The 20,402-nt window shown below is 33.3% G+C and overlaps 1 protein-coding gene across 5 annotated transcripts in view; it reads right to left on the bottom strand.

Annotated features, from left to right (window-relative positions):
* The window catches only part of sl (small wing phospholipase C gamma 1), a 133,524-nt gene that overhangs the window by 80,280 nt on the left and 32,842 nt on the right, over positions 1-20,402 (bottom strand). For all 5 annotated transcript variants that reach the window (XM_069818310.1, XM_069818312.1, XM_069818313.1 and 2 more), the window contains exon 6: positions 17,432-17,632. In XM_069818310.1, coding sequence (XP_069674411.1) covers positions 17,432-17,632 — 201 coding nt within the window. The remainder of the gene's footprint in view (positions 1-17,431; positions 17,633-20,402) is intronic.

Raw genomic sequence — 20,402 nt, 5'->3', positions numbered from 1 at the left:
TTAGGCAATAAGCGTTGGCTGCTTGTTTTTCTTTTGTCACAGTAAGAGCCTATGAAAGTTTTCTGCTTTTTGCTTTAAAATATTGTCCACAAGCACATTAAGTAATATAATGAAAAATAATAAGTACTGCACACAAACAAAGCAAGAGAAATGTTATTTTAAATGTACCGCTGTAAACTGTTAGGAACATATAAGTTATGTAAATGAGGATGTCAGTATATGGAAAAATAAAGTAAAAGACCTATTTAGAGGTACCAACACTGGAACTTTTTAATGCTGAACAAGTCCTTTCTTCTTAGAAATATAAATTATCACAGTAAAAAGAGGGAGAGGGAGAGGGAGGGGGAGGAGGAGGAGGAGGGGAGAAGGGGAATATGGAGGGGGGGAGGGGGAAGAGAAAGGTGGGGAGTGTTGAGGGGAAGGAAGAGGGGGAGGGAGGGTGGAAGGGGATATAGATAGGGAGGGGATGGTTGAAAGGGGAGGGGAGGGGAGGAGAGAGAGGGAGAGAGAGAGAGAGAGAGAGAGAGAGAGAGAGAGAGAGAGAGAGAGAGAGAGGAAAGAACATTATCACAATACTTGCCAACACCAATGCAGACGAAAAATAAAAAATGAAGTTGCTCATTAATTGGCAAGTCTGCAGATTTACGGTGCTTTGAAGACATGCGCAAGCTAATGTATAATTAACTAATTACTCAAGTCAGAAATGTGATTGCATGGTGGAGGTTCAATTTGATCCGTGGTTGAAGGTTGAAAATACCTGACCAGATGAAGTAAAACATTCGAAAGATTTTTCTCATTACAGGCAACTGTATGATTTACCAGAAAGAAGTTTTATTGCAAAACACTGAATTTCTTTCTTTAACCTCATCTATACTAATAATAAATCTGTAGCCAAAATTTTTCTGATAATTTTCGATTTTCCAAAAATAATTGGTGTTAACATGTATAATTAACCATCCTGAAACCGAAAATCGCTTTTTTGACATTTTGTTTGTATGTATGTCTGTCTGTCTGTCTGTCTATCTGTTACCTTTTCAAGCGATAATGGCTGAACAGATTTCGATGAAAATTGGAATATAAATTAAGTTCGTTGTAACTTAGATTTTAGGCTATATGGCATTCAAAATACGTTATTTAAAAGGGGGGTTTATAAGGGGGCCTGAATTAGATAAATCGAAATATCTCGATTATTGATTTTTGTGAAAAAATGTTACATAGCAAAAGTTTCTTTAAAAATTATTTTCAATAAGTTTTATTCTTTGCAAAATTTTGATAGGACTGATATTTAATGAGATAAATGAGTTTTAAAATATAAATAATGCCATCTAAGGCGGTGTAATGAAATGAAAACAAATGACTTCGTCTATAAGGGGCCTTGGACAATAACAATGGAAAGCTATGAAACATAACATACAGAGAATGTTTCTGTGTTTGTATGAAGTAACATAGGAAGCTAAATTAACCGATTTGTATAATTAATTATTATTTCACCATTGGAAAGTGTAGTTTCTCTAGATGGACATTATTACAGTAACTTCTGAGTGAATCGAGGGCAGGTAAGATTAAAATAGCTTCTTATGCACAGAAAACTTGATAGGCTACTCTCTATATTCGTTTCCTGCATTTCTTAAAATAAAGTTTATGTACTGCATTCATTTTGATCTCAGAGAATTAACGAACAACGTGAGTGTATTGATTTAGTATTCAGTAATAGTACGTTAGCTTAACATTTCATTATTTTATAATACACATTTTAACTATGCTCAATTGAATCATGTTAAAATAGATAAAATGAATAAACTATGCAATAAATGCAATGCAAAAAAATTGGGTAATGAGCCAAGCAGATTATGTTGCGCTGTAGTAAAAGTTGTTGCTGCTGAGATTGAAGAGCCTCCACAACAAATTAAAAACTTACTTATCTGAGTACACAATTTTTAAATAATATAGTATAATATAAGACGGTACAACATCTTATTTCAAGTGGCATCGTTTGGTGCAAAAAAATACATAAAGTCAATTCTACGCCATGTTCAAGCATAGGCTTATCATTTAATTGGAAATCATCTTCCAGCTGAGAGTAAGAGCCTTTAGTTCTCACAAGTATTATAGTTTCATTTCAGACGCTGACCAATTGTTATTAGGTCTAATATGATATAACTTTTTTTTTTACTTTTTTTAGTAGGTTATTTTACGATGCTAAATCAACAGGTTATATAGTGTCTGAATGATATTATGAAGGTGATCATGCCGATGAAATAAGTCCGGGTTCCAGTACCGATAGTTACCTAGCATTTGCTCATTTTGGGTTGAGGGAAAACCCCGGACAAAACCTCAACCACGTAACATGCCCCGACCGGGATAGTATGAAAGTAGAGTTGACTGAACAACTCCAGGAAGTACTGCATGATAATAACAGTTAAATTCATAGTTTCAAATACAACTTTCAAAATGATTCAGGAGCAAACGACTTACAACATACAAAAAGCTATTATTGACTAAGTAGTTACAAAACTGTATTTAGATTTGTCAATATTTAATTCTAAGAAGTGCAGCGAAGTGGTCTCTGGACAAAAATGATCGCATTTTGATTATTTAAATACAATTTAAATTAAGTAACATATTAAACGATTTAATCCTTCTATCAAACACGAATGTTCCCTGGACCAAATGTCCTATTTTAATTATGTAATTACTTATATTTATTTCTAACAAGTGCAGCGGAGCGCACGGGTATGGCTAGTTAATAAAATAAATATAATACGCAAGGTTCAGTCTATGAGCAAGAAGTTATAGAAACGTAGAAACAATCAAACTGCAAGCACCTTATAAAATGTTTCCTGCAAAACAGTGATGCACTGAATAACATTAAGTCCGAAATATTTTCAATTGTTTCTAAATGGCCAGTTTGTTATTATTATCTATTTCTCAAGTCTTATGTGTACAGTAAAATTTAACGTAAGTCCACTTAATTCATCGGTTTAACAGTAACCCAATAACTGTTCCTCTTAATTCCTTATTTAAGACACAAATAGGCAAAAGAAGAATGAACTGTTCTGATGACGAAGAGAGGCAGATAGTCCAAGAAAATGTAATATCAACTTCCAGGATTTATGTGTGACAATGTCATCAACTCTCAAGTACTTGAGATAGAAGGCATAATACATAACTCTACTGGTGCCAAAAGTATTGTATGTGATACTAAGAGAAATCATGAACTAGAAGCCTGTATCACTGTACAATGAAGACCTAGATGCTATAATATGCTTAATCTGTACACAATTTCCTTTTTATTTCAAATAACTATTTATAAACAAAATACAGTAATTTCATAGGTTAACAATAGTTACTAATTAACTTTACAACTTCTTTACTGTGTTAACTTTTTAGGTAATTACCTGGCTGACTATTTTCGAAATGTTATCCTTCATTATCCAAAGCCTAGTGAAGGTCTTTGGACAATGAAGGATAACACTTCGAAACTAGTCAGCCAAGTAATTACTTAAAAAGTTAACACAGTAAAGAAGTTGTAAAGTTAATCAGTGATTATAAAAGTAATTACCTGGCTGACTAGTTTCGAAGTGTTATTCTTTGTTGCTCAAAGCCTAGTGAAGGCCTTTGGACAATGAAAAATAACACTTCGAAACTAGTCAGCCAGATAATTACTTAAATGGTTAACATAGTAAAGAAATTGTAAAGTTAATCAGTGATTATTAAAGTGTATATAGAACAATGAAGAATAAAAACAGTTATTTTATTCATACCGGAACCCTCAGAAACTATAAAGCATAATGTTTTATACAGTAATTCTACGACTTATATCATCGTGATTCATTTGTTTTTATGTTCACTTTAACACTTATATAAAACTTTCTTAAAAACTTGAAACTTTAATAGTGTTAAAACTAATAAAAAAAAAGTCACTAATGTCGAAATGGTATTGTCCGCCAAATAAAGTATAATATTACCCTTTTTTAATAGTTCTAACATTTATCAAGTTTTAAGTTTTTTATATTTCATAAAAGTGTTAAAGTGAAAATCAAAGACAAAAAGTAATTCTATATTTAATTATTATTAGTGGTGGCATAATATTCCAATCTCAGATGCTTTCTTTCTCAAAATGTGTTTGTTTGGTATAGCATCTTGAGATTCACCCCCTTCCTTCCTTTTCCCCTTCTTAGTACAGATAAATTACTACCTATATTACTGCTATTCAAGTCCCTGCAGATTTGGAAGCAATCCATGACTGAATTATAAGAGAGAATATAATCTGATAATTCGAAAATTTCTGTTGTCTAAAGGTAGGCTGTCAAGCAGTCATGTTCTTTTAATTTAAATAGCTATGGTACCTTTCTAAGAAAGTACTGTCAACCTGTAATTCAAGGTTACATATTTTTAGGTGCACCATTAGCCTAACAATTATAACACTGACTTTCCACGCTAGTGACTCGAGTTCAAAGTGGAATTTATGGTGGACAAGCACTGTATTTGGGATAGATTTTTTCAGACTACTTCCGTCCTGTCAGCATTCCACTACAGCTCTTTATCACTTCCCATAGGGCAGAGAACCTACAAGTTATGATGAATTTCTCCTAAAGGGAACTTGTATTACTGATCCCCCACAACCTTCTGCTTACCTATACACAGTTCTGAGATGCACATAAATAAATGATAAATCCCAAAAAACATGGAAAGTGAATTAATAAAGCTTTCACAAACTATTAAAAATCAAAACAATAATGAATAAGTTATATATAATTTGTTTTTACATATTTATTAATGCAATATTCAATTGTAGCAATTTAAGTGGCGAGATCCTGAAACCGAAACAATGAACTAGCATATACGAGTAGTAATGAATGCAAAAGGCAGTGGTAATGATCTTAAAAATATTAATTTTTTCTCTGATCTAATTCATAGCAGTTACACTTCAGTTTTCCTACATTTTAATAGCTCAACAACTCTACTGTTCAACACTAAAAAAAAAAAAAAAAAAAAAAAACGCAATATAGGCCTAAATATTAATTAAATACGAGCACTAAACAGAGCACCTGAATATTTCTGCACTACAAAAAAAAAAAAAACCAACTGGAACAAATGAATTACGTCAAAGGTTTCGTATTTTATGGCCAATGGAGTCATGTGACTGGACAAATAAAATAAATTGGTCTATTTAAATGAAGAACTGAATGCAGTAAAAACGTGGATTAAAAAAATTATATAAAATATAATACATTTCAAATCTTATGGTACTGGATTTTAAAAAGTCAGATTCAAAATGCAGTCAACTACTGGTAAAATTTAAGCACAAAACTTCAAAGAACGAGAAGACAATACAAAATGGGAAAAATACGTTTCATTTTTAAGAAAATAGATACTGTACTCAAAAATCTTTAAAAACTTAAAAAAAATATATATATATAAACTACGGAATAAATAGCAAAAACTACCCTACTCAATTTAATTAAATACTATACCAAACAACAAAAAATTAGAATATCAAAGTGAAGCAATGAATTTTAGAAACAAAATACTGACCCAAGATGAAGAAAATGGAAACTTCTTCACTGCATCTCGTACTTCTGGAAAGCACATAAAAAGAAAGGAAGGTCTTCTAAGAAGAGTTATAATACAGAAATGCCAAACTCACAACAATATGTACCAGCATAGTACTTGTAGTGAGGGGTGGAGAGGAAATCTCATACACCTTACAATATATTCACGTAATATTTATTAAACATTTCTTTTATGAAACTTTGGTAATGTTTTAGGGAAGAGATACTTGTTGACCCAGACTCTCAGTAACGCGTTTCTTCTACTAAGTACTTAATGCATGCAAAAGTTCACTGAAAACAGCTTTGAACATATTCTTGATCTCACCTTTACATGACTAACTTGTATTAATTTGTCCCAAGTAACTTACATACGAAGTTGAGTAAAAAATTTGCATGCTTTCAGTCAAAACATTTTATCTAAAATAGGTATTGTGATGGAAGTTATTGGCAACACTGGTTATGCTCCCACTGCACAGATGTAGTAATAGCTAAGGAGCGGATTCCTATGTAATTAAATATTATTTTTGCGTGTGATAAAACACAATTAACAAAGTTAAAAATTCCGAACATGAAGTTTCAAGTTTAAACCCCGAATTTTATTTCACATAAAAACACATATTTTCACAAAAAAATGATGTAAATACATATTTTCAGGAAATCTATTATAAACACATACATCTTGAAGTTTTTTTACTTAAATAATTTTTTACAAGAACTTTTAAACATTTTAAAACTAAATCAATGATGTCACTAAGAAGTACGTTATCTTTTTAAGAATTCTTGGTTGCTTCGTGTTTCCAAGCACTGTGTGGTGTATCCGTGATCCATTTTTGTAATAGTTTCGCCTCAAGTTCTGAGAACTGCTAGGCAGCATATCAGTGTTATTATTAGAGAATAAATTAACATGGACAAGGGGGAGAGATCTTGCAACACATAATTAGGAATGTTTATTGCTGAAGATAATTTCATTCCACGCTTTGTTTGTGAAACACAACAGATAAGAGTTCGGGTATGAACATTATTTAATTTAAACAAATCTCTCGCCTCTCGCTCATGTTCATCAAGTAAGGCAATACGTCTTGTGATTCCCTGTTATCGGGCTTCGTCAATCGATATCCTTCAAGATATACTGAAAGATGGTTGTTTAAAAACGATTTGGCTTTCCTATTAGTAAATTTAAGCTTTTCGTGTGACACCATAAAAAAAACTCGAAACATCCAAAAACCTGTTGTCTGAAAGAAGGTGGTGCATGCCGTGAAAATTAAACTAGACTCGCTACCAGGTTGAGAAGTACAAGTACTAAGGGACAAATTCCAGAATGTGTTTGGGAAAAACAGTAGATATAAAAAAAATGTGTAAAGTTGCTCAAGTATTGGAGGGTGTGCCTATAGGTGAAACTGACGGTGTTTGTGACATTCCTCTCTTTAAATATGCACGTCTGGCGTCCTGTGATGTGGAAAGATCGTTTTCACAGTATAATTCGTTGTTCAGAGATAATCGGCATGCATTTGTGATGGAGAATTTGGAGATGACCTTTGTTGTTCACTGGAATTCTCGGCCAACTACTAGCACTCAAGTGTGGTTGGTGAGTACCTAGCAACATTTTTTTTCCAAGCTAAGTAAGGTATTTTTGCCATATTTAAAGGAAACATTTTTTTTTATTTTTAGCAAATATTTCCGTACTTTTTAGCACATAAAAAATAAATATATTTAAATTTTTTAGCACATGAAAATCCGCTCCCTAGTAATAGCTGCAAAGTGGCAGGAATAGACTGTGAGTTAATCAGCCATAAACAATATTGTCTCCATTGCAAGTAACAACAAAATTGGAAGTTTGGGTAGTGGCTGTTTTTTTTTTTGTGAGCTAAAAAGTGTAATCTCACTGCAATTCATCGCCAATTTCGAGACAAGCTATCACAAAATGTTACGAATTTTCGAGATAGGTGTACAGACATCAAAAACGAGTAGCCTACTGACAAGGAAAGTTGTCAACTACAATAACGAATCAGTATGTGGAACAACTTGAATCTTGCAAACAAGTGAATCAGTGAATGAGATTGTGGATGAATTAGGTATTATGCATGGAAGTGTGCACCACATTATCACAGAGTGTCTGGAGTTTCGCAAAGTATGTGCGTGTTGAGTGCTTGCTTATTGACAGAATGACACAAGGAGCAGCCTTCTCAAACAGTTATCGCCTTTTCTAGCACAGCAAAAGAATTTAATTTTTGGAGCTTATCACGACTTGAGACAGATGTTGGGTCCATCACTTCTCACCAGAAATGAAATTGAGTTCACGTGAGTGGAAACATTCGAATTCTTCGCCTCCAAAAAAGCGCCAAACAGTTCTTTGCCAGAATGATGATGCAGACCCTTTTCTTCAACAATTAAAGTGTTGTGTATATTGAACTCATGCCCAAAAGGGCTATGATTAATGCACCAGCTTTCTGTGAAACTCTGAAGAAGCTACAAATGGCGAATAACAATTGACAGCCAAGAAAAATGACAAAAGACACTGCTTCTGCATAACAATGCCACATCTCATTCAGCATGCATCACTACGGTCCAGCTGAAAAAATTGAAGTCGGTGGTATAGAAACATCCTCTCCACAGTACAGACCTTTCACAATGTGACTTTCATGTGTTCAGTTCCATGAAAGAGAGTCCTGTGAAACAGTGATATGCCACTGATGGGGAAGTTCAAAATGTAATGTGAGAATGGTTATCACATGTTGGACGGGAATTCTTCAAAGAAAGCATAGCAAAACTCGTAAAACGTTACAATAATGTTCAAATAAACTTGGTGGTTATGTAAAGAAGTAGGCCTAGCTCTTGTGTTGTGCTTTCAAATAATTAAAACTAACTTACTTCTTAATACTTGAATTATTTATTTGCTGACATTACAATATCCCTTGTAGATTTGTGCAGCCAATGTCCAAAAGATTTTGCTAGTCACAATTCTGTACATTACACACTGCTGATTGATACTGTTCAGTTTTGTTATTAATCTTGTTCAGGTGTATAGTTTAGAAGAATGAGAGTTAGGCCTAAGGTTTCTGAATAAAAGAATAGACTCAAAATCTTCCATATGCTGTTATTCTCATGCAAGAGCAAATAATTTTTGACTCACCATATATTTTTTTACTCATAAAAACTATACGAAGTATTCTTCAATTTAAGATATTTCATTCTTTACAATATCACTGCATTATTTCTTGTACAAGAAAATTACGAGTCTCATGAAGCTGATACATGCTTCCTCATTATGCACTGTATGTGTTTAGAAACAATTCAGTTTCTTCAGCATGTTGTGAATGATATTACTGTTTACAGTTTCTTTTCTTGAACTATTATTTAAAGCCATACATAAATGAAGTCAATTTACTACGCACTTAAAGAAGATACACACTAGTTTTCTGAACTGCACACATAAATGCATGCTTTATAATCCCAAAAGTAAAACACTCTACTTCATTTTATAAATTATACAGTTTAAATTTGGGCAAATTCCCATTATACACCTCTTCATAAATAATCACTTATTAAACTTACTTTGCTTTTACGAAAATCAGTATTTAAACTTTGTGAAGAGGTGGTAATCCTTTATAACAGGATTTTGACTGTTTTACTTGTAAAGAAATCACTCTAGTGAAAATAATTTAAGGACAATGCCTTAGACAATGATGTTTAAAGCTCACTATGGAAAGCAAGTAGAGGTAATGCTTCAACACAAAGGACGAGTCAAGCTACATTTGCTTGGCATTCATAATGAAGAACGAATTCTGACTGTTTCGACACTTAAAATTTCTCTACTCGATCTCTAAAGGCCTGCTCCCACTTAGCGGAATTGAATCGAACAGAATTTCTCTTCACAATGTATTTAAATGGAAGATAGCAGAAAGCGGTGTTTCAAATCGAATCAAATTGAACAGAACAGAATTCAGGAGCTAGAATATTTATTCCACTGCCGGAAGAGAACTTCTTGTTTCGGGTATGATCATAAGTTCTCGTGAAGCCTTTGTGAAAAAGTAAATGAACCATATCCACTCTTGGCAGCTTAATTCATTTACTATTGAAAGTTATTGCAGAAATAGTATGTATAAAAAAAAATCACAATTTCATATGAAGAAAAATTAATAAAGCTTGTGTAGAATTATCCTCTTTCATATGACAAAACACAAAAGTACTGTTTGGTTCGATTCCACTAGATGTGTGCGGCAGCAGACTTTTCATTTCAATTCGATTTGGTTTGATTTCACTAAGTGGAAGTGGCCCTTTACATTCTATGTTAATTATACTCTTTCTCATCTCTTCTTCTGTACTATATTTCCGTAATGTCTAGGGTTACACTAGCTTTTTTTTTTTAATTAATTAGTGTAGATATACCAAAGTAGTAACATTTTTGTATGAAGAAACCAAAGCATGTTTTTGCTTTATTCCTGTGGCAAGTAGAGCTATGTTCATTTTGAAAAGAAATCTGGACAGATATTTTTACATCCCAAATTCTTTTACCTGGAGAAATTTTAGATTGGAGATACTATTAAGTAAGAATTATTTCTTATAAAAGTCCTCTGAAGAGATTTCTGGATGACAGGCTAGAACCAGCCCAATTCCATTAGTTTAATGACTGATGGTTATTATTATTATTATTGATGATGATGATGATGAAATTAAAATTTAGGGACATATTCTTTACAGAACTTAATTTACCATTTCAGCTATGTAAGAAGTAAAATTAAAGAGGACTTTGAGCCAATTTCAAGTAAATCACCACTGTATGTTTTTTAATTGAAGTAATGACATTCCCAGACTCATAGATATGAACACGAATCCAAACCACCCAATAGTTTAGGAGAACTTGCTGTACACAGACGAGTGACAGAACCACAACCACTCATTCAGTATCAAGGATGCTAAAAAAATGTATTTTCATGAAATTTCGAAATTTATTTTTTCGCATCATCACAATATTTTATCCAACGAGAAAGTAGAAGTCTGTAAGATAATAATTAGTATATATTTCTATGAATTCCGTGCTATTATTGATTAAACAATCGAAATAAATTACAATTACTTTTGTAGTAAAATGTTTAATTATGATGAGCATATTTCTCGAACAAATTGATATATTGATTATTAAGAAAATCCATCTAAAAGTTTACAAATGATTGTAACATCTTAGACAAAAAAAATTATATATCGGATGTCATATGTAAAGTCCCCTTCGGAAGACTTTGGTTGATTCTGTGAGAGATTAGGTAAACACATGAATGAATTTATGCACGACTCTGCTGTTTTTCTCTTGCTTGTTTGTTGCTTCTTCTGCTTGTTTATTGATAAAGTGTTATAAATCATCGATAACAAACATATATTCAAGGGGTAAATTAGGTGCAAAAAATAAACACCCTTTCCCTAGACGTGTGAACAAGGCACTGCCTGGAAGTGGACTTGGTGGACTTACACAAATTCACGCAACGGAAGACTTGTCATTTTTTATGTCTAAGACTGTACATAAATAGTCAAATATGACGGAAATTCGAGTCTACAATAATATCTTCGTTCTTGTAGCATCACAGTCGTTTAACTGTTTGTCTTATAACGAGATGGAGAATATATCATTAACTTGACAAATTTTCCTGGTAAGGTTGTTTAACTGACTATTCCACAATAGTACTTCTATCTCCTTTTCTGAACGTATGAACTTACTCCTTTTACTGAACTCACCTACGTCACAATGAAGAAATTACGGCCAAATGTAGCTTCTTTATCCATCTTATTCCTTCTTCCATTAAACAAATAAAGTAAAGTTTCAAAGAAGATTATATTTATAGATAGCAAATAGGATAATCTTGCAATGAATTAATTATGGAGCTCGTCTGTGGAAACAGAAAGTGCAAAACGAAGTGTCATAAAAAAATTATATGTGACATACAAAGTAATGTCACAATAAACCACAAAGGAAGTTTTATTTAAAGATCAAGGAGGACAATAATATTTGGAAAACTGAGACTGATGCTTGGATGGAACGGAAAATAATATCACGAAATCGGGTCTCAACAATGAAGAAATACAACCAAACGGTGTATAAGACAGAGGTCCACGAAGGACTGAAGCCTTAATAGACTACGTATGTTAATCACGAAGTTTATATTAAAATGAAGGAGAAAATTAATTAATTCTTTCTTCATAGACATACACAAAATAAGAATGCAGATATTCTTGCCACAGAATAATTGATTCAAAACCAGTTACAAACGTCAACATGAAAATGTGGTACAGTGAAACCTGTTCGTAACGGAATCTGTATTAAATGGAAACTTTGCCTTAAAGGAAAAAATTCCATGGTTCCGTGAAATTTACGTTCAAATACATATCAAATAACCTGTATTAAGCGGAATCTGTCCAACACGGAAATGGAAACTCATACTGAATGTGTTTAATGGAATTTAGAGTCTCAGTTTTGTGTTTTTATTTTTGTGTGTTCCCTATAACACTTTTTGGTTGTTAAATTTTCTGAGCATTGGAAGTAAGATTCAGTATTGAGAAGCAATATAAGTCGCAAGACAATTTTAACAGTATACAGAAGTGAATCACCCTAAGTTGTAAGACAATTTGGAAGCAATATCAATCCATGTCAATGTTAACATTGTTGAAAAGTGAATGACCCTGCATTTCATTCAACAAACCCTTTGCCTTGGAATTCTAACTGTACTGGGACCACCAGAGCTTTGTGGCAGAACAGTACATACCTACGAATGTCTATTTTTATTAATCTCTAGAAAAGTTCTTTGTCTATACCAAAGCAAAAGTAAGAAGCAGTGAACAGGTAACGTATCATTGTCAATGACGGAGAGTTCTCTTTTAAAATTGTAGTTGCTCTCTCTAAGGTCAGTGTATTCATAATCAACGATGGCTACAAAGAACAGAGTTGTTCTCTATCTCAACACGAAAGTTAAAGTGACAGAGACAAGTGAAAAATAAAAATTGAGTGTAAAGCAGATTGTAGATAAATTTAAAATAGGAAAAACACAGGTGTACGGAATTCTAAAATCAAAATTGGAAATAAAGAACGAATGGCTGAATGAAAATGGTTCTGTGAAGAGGAAACCGAAAGACATGGAGAACAAAGACAGATGAAATCGTGTGGGACTGGTTTGTAAGTTCTAGGGGAAAAAAATCAGTGTGTCTGAACCCATTCTGCAACAGAAAACTAGAGAACTAGCAGATAAATTAGAAATAACAAATTACATTCAGAAAATAATCCTCATTTCCACAATTAAATTACATTTAGAAAACAATCCTTCATTGCTTCCACAATTGCGTCCAGTAATTTTTGCAAATAATACATTCCCTTGTGAAGACGCAAAACAGTGTAAAGCTAATTGATAACCTTTTCTTCTGTGAAGTTTAATAAAGTGTAATAAGTGTGTTGTAGTGTAATATATTTTATTATGCGCATATGGTTCATCACATCAATAGGAGAACATCACTCATTAGGTACTCTACAGAACTCCAGTATATAACATACGTAAAATGGGACTTATTTTACCTTAACCTGTGTACAACAGAAAAAATGTGGTAACATGCAGTTCCGTTATGGACAGATCTCACTGTACAGTATGAAATAATAAGGTTGGGAATTGTACATTTTTCAATCAAGCATTCTTAAGGTGTGTTCACATCTCAATACCTGTTTTTAGTCTTGGTTAAAATTACTTCTAATTTTTACTTTTAGATTTATCAACATGTTAGTCAGAAGTGTAGAGAAATTCAATTTGAATAGAAATTGCATAATTTCTCTTCATTAATTCCATAAAATCGCAGAAATACGTCATATTTGCTTGAAAACAATAGGTACTCCATTACATACAAGACTAAGACTGTGCAGTTCGTACACAAAACATTCTACTTTTACTAGTGAAAATAATTTATGGACAATCTCTCTCCAACACAAAGCATATGATTACAACCAGACACCAGCACTAACTCCAGTTAATACTATCACAAAAGGTCAATATGTATTACATAATAATGATAAACCTACTGAAATGGTACATGATGCAAGACACTTCAATACATAACAATCTTTGGAATACCTTTCATACTTATTTATACAGTAAAATCCTTTGTAACTGGCACCCAAATAACTGGCAATACCAAAACAATGGCACTTTTGGCTGGGTCCAAAAAAAAAAAAATTAAATCTGTCACATTGCCACAGTTTGGGACGTCAGTTTTGCCACATTAGGAAGTTCGTACGAACTTTCATTTTCAGTGAATATTCGAACCTAAAATTACTGTACTATTTGTGATGTGTTTTAATAAAGAAAATCCACACAGTTTTTATGTTTATTTAATTACGTTCAGGCCGTCAGTGTTGCCACATTAGGAAGTTTGCATGAACTTTCGTTTTCAGTAAATATTCGAACCTAAAATTAGTGTATTATTTGTGCTGTGTGGTGTGGTTTAATAAACAAAATATATTAAGAAGATTGATTGATTGATTTTTTTAAGTTGGTAAATTTTTAAACACTTCATCCAAAATTGCTTCCACTTCAACTCCACACCCTTATATGAATTCCATCTTAATTTTAATTAGTACAGTAAAAATAAAATACATTACATATTGAATGAAGGAAAACTCTTAAAAATATCCCAATCCTCGTAGTGAAAAGATGCATGGAATGAGCTACTCATGTAAAACTAGAAGGACTTTATATACTCAAAGTAGAAATAGTAATGATGACAAATTAATAGCTCACTTCAAAAACTACCCTAAAATATTACACAAGGTAATCTTAAAAGCCGAAGAACTTTACTTTAATGAAATTATTCTAAACTCGGATAATCAAATTAAAACAACTTGGAACATAATAAAAAAAAATCAGAAAGTTTAGAAGTAGGGAACAAAGCTATACTCTTGCAACAAATAATACAAAAACATAAGATACAACAGAAGTTGCAAACATATTTAACAAATTCTTTCTCAATAACTGATAACCTAAACATCCCGAAGAAGAAGAAGAAGAAGAAGAAGAAGAAGAAGAACCGTCTTCAGACAGTTGACTAAACAACTATGAGAAATATTGGGGTCACAGGATGCTGAATATAGAGATCGATGGAAGGAATTAATAAATGGAAAGAAAGAGTGAAGTGCGGCTGTAATGTCATCTTGTTCTGGCAGTAGAAGAACCTCTGTAATGAGATATATATTTCGTCCTAAGGTAGAGTCCTTAACTTGTCCTGACTATGAGTGGGTTCACAGATGTTGCTAGTGTCGAGAAGAGCAGACCACTTAGTTCGTCAGAGACTATACAGAGTGCATCAGAAGGCAGTGGATCTACACGATAATCATAATAAATGATGACTGAGAATTGTTGGGATGGCACAGGGGAACCAGAGTACCCACAGAAAACTTCTGTACTGCATGGACCACGGGTTTGGCCAATACTAGTCATAAATTCAGGATAGACTGGGATTTGGACCTGGCCCCACCTGGTGGTCATTAAACTGATATATAAGTAGTCTATGACAATTAATTTCTGCTAAACTTGGATTTTTAGAGTTTTGTAAAAATGGTGAATAACAACTTTGTAGAAGTCAGCTCAAGGGAAGATAAGATATTTCATATGAACATGTGACTGTTAAACAGATAGACGAGCATATGGACAGACAGGTATGACAAAGATATAAGGCTTATAAGTATTTTGTGAGAGAAAGAGAGAGATTAATGTAATTTTATGGTCACAATACCTACCCAATCAGAGAAAAGTCTTTTACAATGTGCAATTTATTGTTACACAGGTGTGCCATGCATGTAGTGTCAGTCAGCAACATGTCAGCTCCGCATGCTCTAAGCGGGGTGTGCTGATGTCAGTGCTCAAAGACCAAGATGTCTTGTGCAGTGTGGAACACAAGAGCAAGTTATTTTCTTTCACGTAACTGTGTAATGTTATGAAGTAGTTATTTTATTTCAAAGAAATAGACTGGAAAATAGTCTGGTAAAATCTACAATGGCATTTAGCCCAACAACCAGGGATATCATCAACATCTGTGCATATCGCTACTAAACTGATAAAATTTAAGCTTTAAAAAAGACGTGTAGTACACCAAATTGACGAACTAGGTAGCTAGGAAAGAATAAATTATTGTACGTGGTTTCAACAATCGGTGCATGATGGAAAAATTGACCCGTATTTAGTCTTTTTACTGATGTGAGAGGTTATGTTAATAAGCAAAATGATTGTCATTGTAGTGAAAATTCACACTCTAATCTACAAGTTCCTCTCTTCGATAAAAAAAAAAATCGGAGTATGCTATGCAATAAATGGACTCTTTTTTTTTTTTTTTTTAGGAGACAGTGAATTCCCTTTATGTGGGTGACATACTCACCTAATGAACTAACAGATAAGGAAAATTCGTACGAATATTTAATGCAGGATAATGCAACTGTTCATACTGCAGACATTACCTTGAGAGATGTGCAGTTTTTAGTGACCAAGTTGCGAGTCATGATCTGTGGTCTCCGAGGAGCCCTGATTTAAATCCTTGTGACTCATCTGTGGCGGAATTTGAAAGGACGTATGTCTGCAGGAATACACATTTCATTGGTGAACTCAAAAACAATACACAGTTCTTTTATTATATCTTTGTCGTTGAATAACTGGTAAATTTAAAATTACTCATTTCGGTCGTGACTGTCAGAGCATTAAAAAGCATTGAAAGCTACTTCTCTTCCCCTTCACCTCAAACTGTGATGTTGCACAGAGGCAGAGATTTTTTTTTTTTATCCAATGCCACCAGGTTGTCTTTTCGACAAGAGGCAGAGATATAATACGAGATCTATTCAATGTAAAGTTCGAGCAATACAGGAAGAAGAGCTCTGTCGAGTGACAGTGAATGTGCTCAAGAGAAGTGAAATATGTCAGGCAGCTGAGGGTCGTCATTAGCTACTTTCACCATTGATGCGGAGCATGTTTTAGCACCTGTCACTGCACACTTATAAAGGTACATTGCCAATGTGAGTGTCTAATCCATTTTACCGACAATCCATACACTCTGTAGTTGGACATTTTAGAATTTTACTAAAATGTTTATATCTGAGTAGGTTTAGGTGAACATATGTCAATTTCAAGACACTTTTACAAGAAGAGATGTGCATGTGCATTTCAAGGCTAAGAAAACAAGATAATTCAACACTACTACTAGTAGATTTGAAGTGTTAATTATATCAATCTGAAATCCATGAACACAATATGTAATACTAATGCAGCAAAATTCTTCAAATTCAGTATTTGACAGAAAAATAACACTACGTGCACCAGTTTCGAAATTACTAAATATTGGTCATTTCTTTGTTCTGTATATTTTATTACAACTTCCAAGTTGAATATTGTATTTTCAACATTAATGTGCCAAAATTTTTAGAATTTAAATTTTGGAGTAAAATAACATTAGCTAGAACAGTTTACATATTAAACATAAGTTAATTCTGAAGCCCGTATATTGACAAAAATGGGTATTGTGACTTCAATATACTAATACATTTAAATTCTCCAAATTCGCTACGTGAAAAGAAACCACCATTACATAAACCTTTTAAATACTAACAAATATTGGGATAATTATAAAGACTACTGTAGAGAAGGCCTTAAGCTTTGCAAATATAATAATTTGGTCATATAAGTAAGGTTCTGCAAAGATTGCATTGCCAATTTATCAATATAGTGCTCAACATGATTGATCCTCCCATACTGTAATGTCTCTAAATCTAATAACCCCAATTAATCACATCCATCTCATATGTCTCCCAACCAGGGACACTTCACTTTTTCAATTTTGCAAGATCTATAAAATTTGATAATTATAACTCCTACCTCAATGATAGTGAAGTATGGTTCCTGCACATTGCGTTGGGAATCTTGCAGGTAATCTCTCATGAAACGAGACACTTCCCGCTCATCATTACCCAATGCATCTCGCTGCTCCTGGATCAAGAAGCTCTGGAATTCTTGTAGTGTTATTATCTTCCCATTTTCTGAATAGGTTGCATAATTATCTATGTACTTTTCAAACATCTGAAACAAAAGTGACAAGGATTGCAATATAATTATCAGTCTCATCTAATAGGCTATCTAAGTGTGTTCACATGCATCTGTTTCTCTCTGAGTCCATGAAGCAACATACTCTGTTTCCATTGAGCAGATTTTTACAGAACTCAATAATCTGTCATATTACACAAAAGACATCAGAAACAATTCTAATATAGTTGCTAAAAATTCTCAATTAATGAAAATAAATATAGAAAAAATTGAAATGGCTGCATTCAATGGGAAATATCCAGTATGAAATAAATTTCGTATTAATAGTAGAAAAAGTAAACATTTCTATTTCAGATATGTAGACAGATGGCTCTCGCATGAAGCCAGAGGAAGGAGCTGGAGAAGGTGGTACTTGTGAAGTCTTTTCATTCTATAAGAATGTGGGGAAAAAGACCACAAATTTTGATGAAGAAATTGAAGCTATTTATACATCCCTTCAAAATTTATTTCTCTGGATTCATCATTGCACGAATATAGTCATATTAAGTGACTCTAGAGTCACAATACAATCAATAGTATCAACAAATCAACCAAAAATGTAAAAAATTAAAGAAAGCCATTCAATAATTAAACAAATCCAAAGTTAAAATAAAATCATAGCTCTTCAGTGACTTCCCACACATTGTGATATAAGCGGTAATAAGAAGACGACATTCTAGCAAAGAAAGGCACTAAAATTGAACAAAAACAAAACTATAATTTTCCATATGACTATTCAATAAAACAAGTTACTAAAAATAAAATTAAAAATAATGATAATGTCCAAATATTAAACACTGCAGAAAAATTCCGATTGAAAAAAATTTACTAGAAAGACCTGATTTAATTCCTGACCTTCCACATAAATCTGCTGTTGTCATGTTCAGAGTCCTTACAGGTCATGATTGTCTGGGTAAACATTTACATAAGATTAGTATCCTGTCTACTCCAATTTGTGTATTGTGTTCTCAAGAAGAAGAAATGGATATGAATCATTTTACACACTGTGGAGCAATTCAAAAAAATATAAGTCTTACATTTAAATACTGGGAAGTACTTATTTACAAATGGCTTTTAAGGAACCCGAAGGTTCATTGCTGCCCTCACATAAGCCCGCCATCGGTCCCTATCCTGTGCAAGATTAATCCAGTCTCTATCATCATATCCCACCTCCCTCAAATCCATTTTAATATTATCCTCCCATCTACGTCTCGGCCTCCCTAAAGGTCTTTTTCCCTCCGGTCTCCCAACTAATACTCTATATGCATTTCTGGATTCGCCCATATGTGCTACATGCCCTGCCCATCTCAAACGTCTGGATTTAATGTTCCTAATTATGTCAGGTGAAGAATACAATGCGTGCAGTTCTGCGTTGTGTAATTTTCTCCATTCTCCTGTAACTTCATCCCGCTTAGCCCCAAATATTTTCCTAAGCACCTTATTCTCAAACACCCTGAACCTATGTTCCTCTCTCAGAGTGAGAGTCCAAGTTTCACAACCATACAGAAGAACCAGTAATATAACTGTTTTATAAATTCTAACTTTCAGATTTTTGGACAGCAGACTGGTTGATAAGAGCTTTTCAACCGAATAATAACATGCATTTCCCATATTTATTCTGCGTTTAATTTCCTCCCGAGTGTCATTTATATTTGTTATTGTTGCTCCAAGATATTTGAATTTTTCCACCTCTTCGAAGGATAAATCTCCAATTTTTATATTTCCATTTCGTACAATATTCTGGTCACAAGACATAATCATATACTTTGTCTTTTCAGGATTTACTTCCAAACCGATCACTTTACTTGCTTCAAGTAAAATTTCCGTGTTTTCCCTAATCATTTGTGTATTTTCTCCTAACATATTCACGTCATCCGCATAGACAAGAAGCTGATGTAACCCGTTCAATTCCAAACCCTGCCTGTTATCCTGAACTTTCCTAATGGCATATTCTAAAGCGAAGTTAAAAAGTAAAGGTGATAGTGCATCTCCCTGCTTTAGCCCGCAGTGAATTGGAAAAGCATCAGATAGAAACTGACCTATACGGACTCTGCTGTATGTTTCACTGAGACACATTTTAATTAATCAAATTAATTTCTTGGGAATACCAAATTCAATAAGAATATCATATAATACTTCCCTCTTAACCGAGTCATATGCCTTTTTGAAGTCTATGAATAACTGATGTACTGTACCCTTATACTCCCATTTTTTCTCCATTATCTGTCGAATACAAAAAATCTGATCAATAGTCGATCTATTACGGCGAAAACCACACTGATGATCCCCAATAATTTCATCTACGTACGGAGTTAATCTTCTCAAAAGGATATTGGACAAAATTTTGTACGACGTCAACAAAAGTGATATTCCTCGAAAGTTACCACAGTTGGTTTTGTCCCCCTTTTTAAAAATAGGTACAATTATGGACTCCTTCCATTGTTCTGGTACAATTTCCTTTTCCCAAATAGCAAGTACAAGTTTATAAATTTTGCTATATAATGCACTTCCACCCTCTTGTATTAATTCTGCTGGAATTTGATCGATACCTGGAGACTTGTACTTTTTCAGATTTTCTATCGCAATTTCGACTTCAGAAAGCGTGGGTTCGGGTATAAATGACTCAGCAGTTTGTATTTCAATTTCGTCCCGATCATTTCTATTTGGCCTATGTACATTTATTAAATCTACATACTTAGACTTCAACAAACAAAATTTGATAACACAATCTCAAGGGAAAAAATGGAACTCTCTGAATCAAAATCTA

Source organism: Periplaneta americana, chromosome 2 (genome assembly GCF_040183065.1).
Source record: "Periplaneta americana isolate PAMFEO1 chromosome 2, P.americana_PAMFEO1_priV1, whole genome shotgun sequence".
In the NCBI taxonomy this organism is placed as follows: Eukaryota; Metazoa; Arthropoda; class Insecta; order Blattodea; family Blattidae; genus Periplaneta; species Periplaneta americana.
This window is presented reverse-complemented; position numbering and strand designations above follow the sequence as displayed.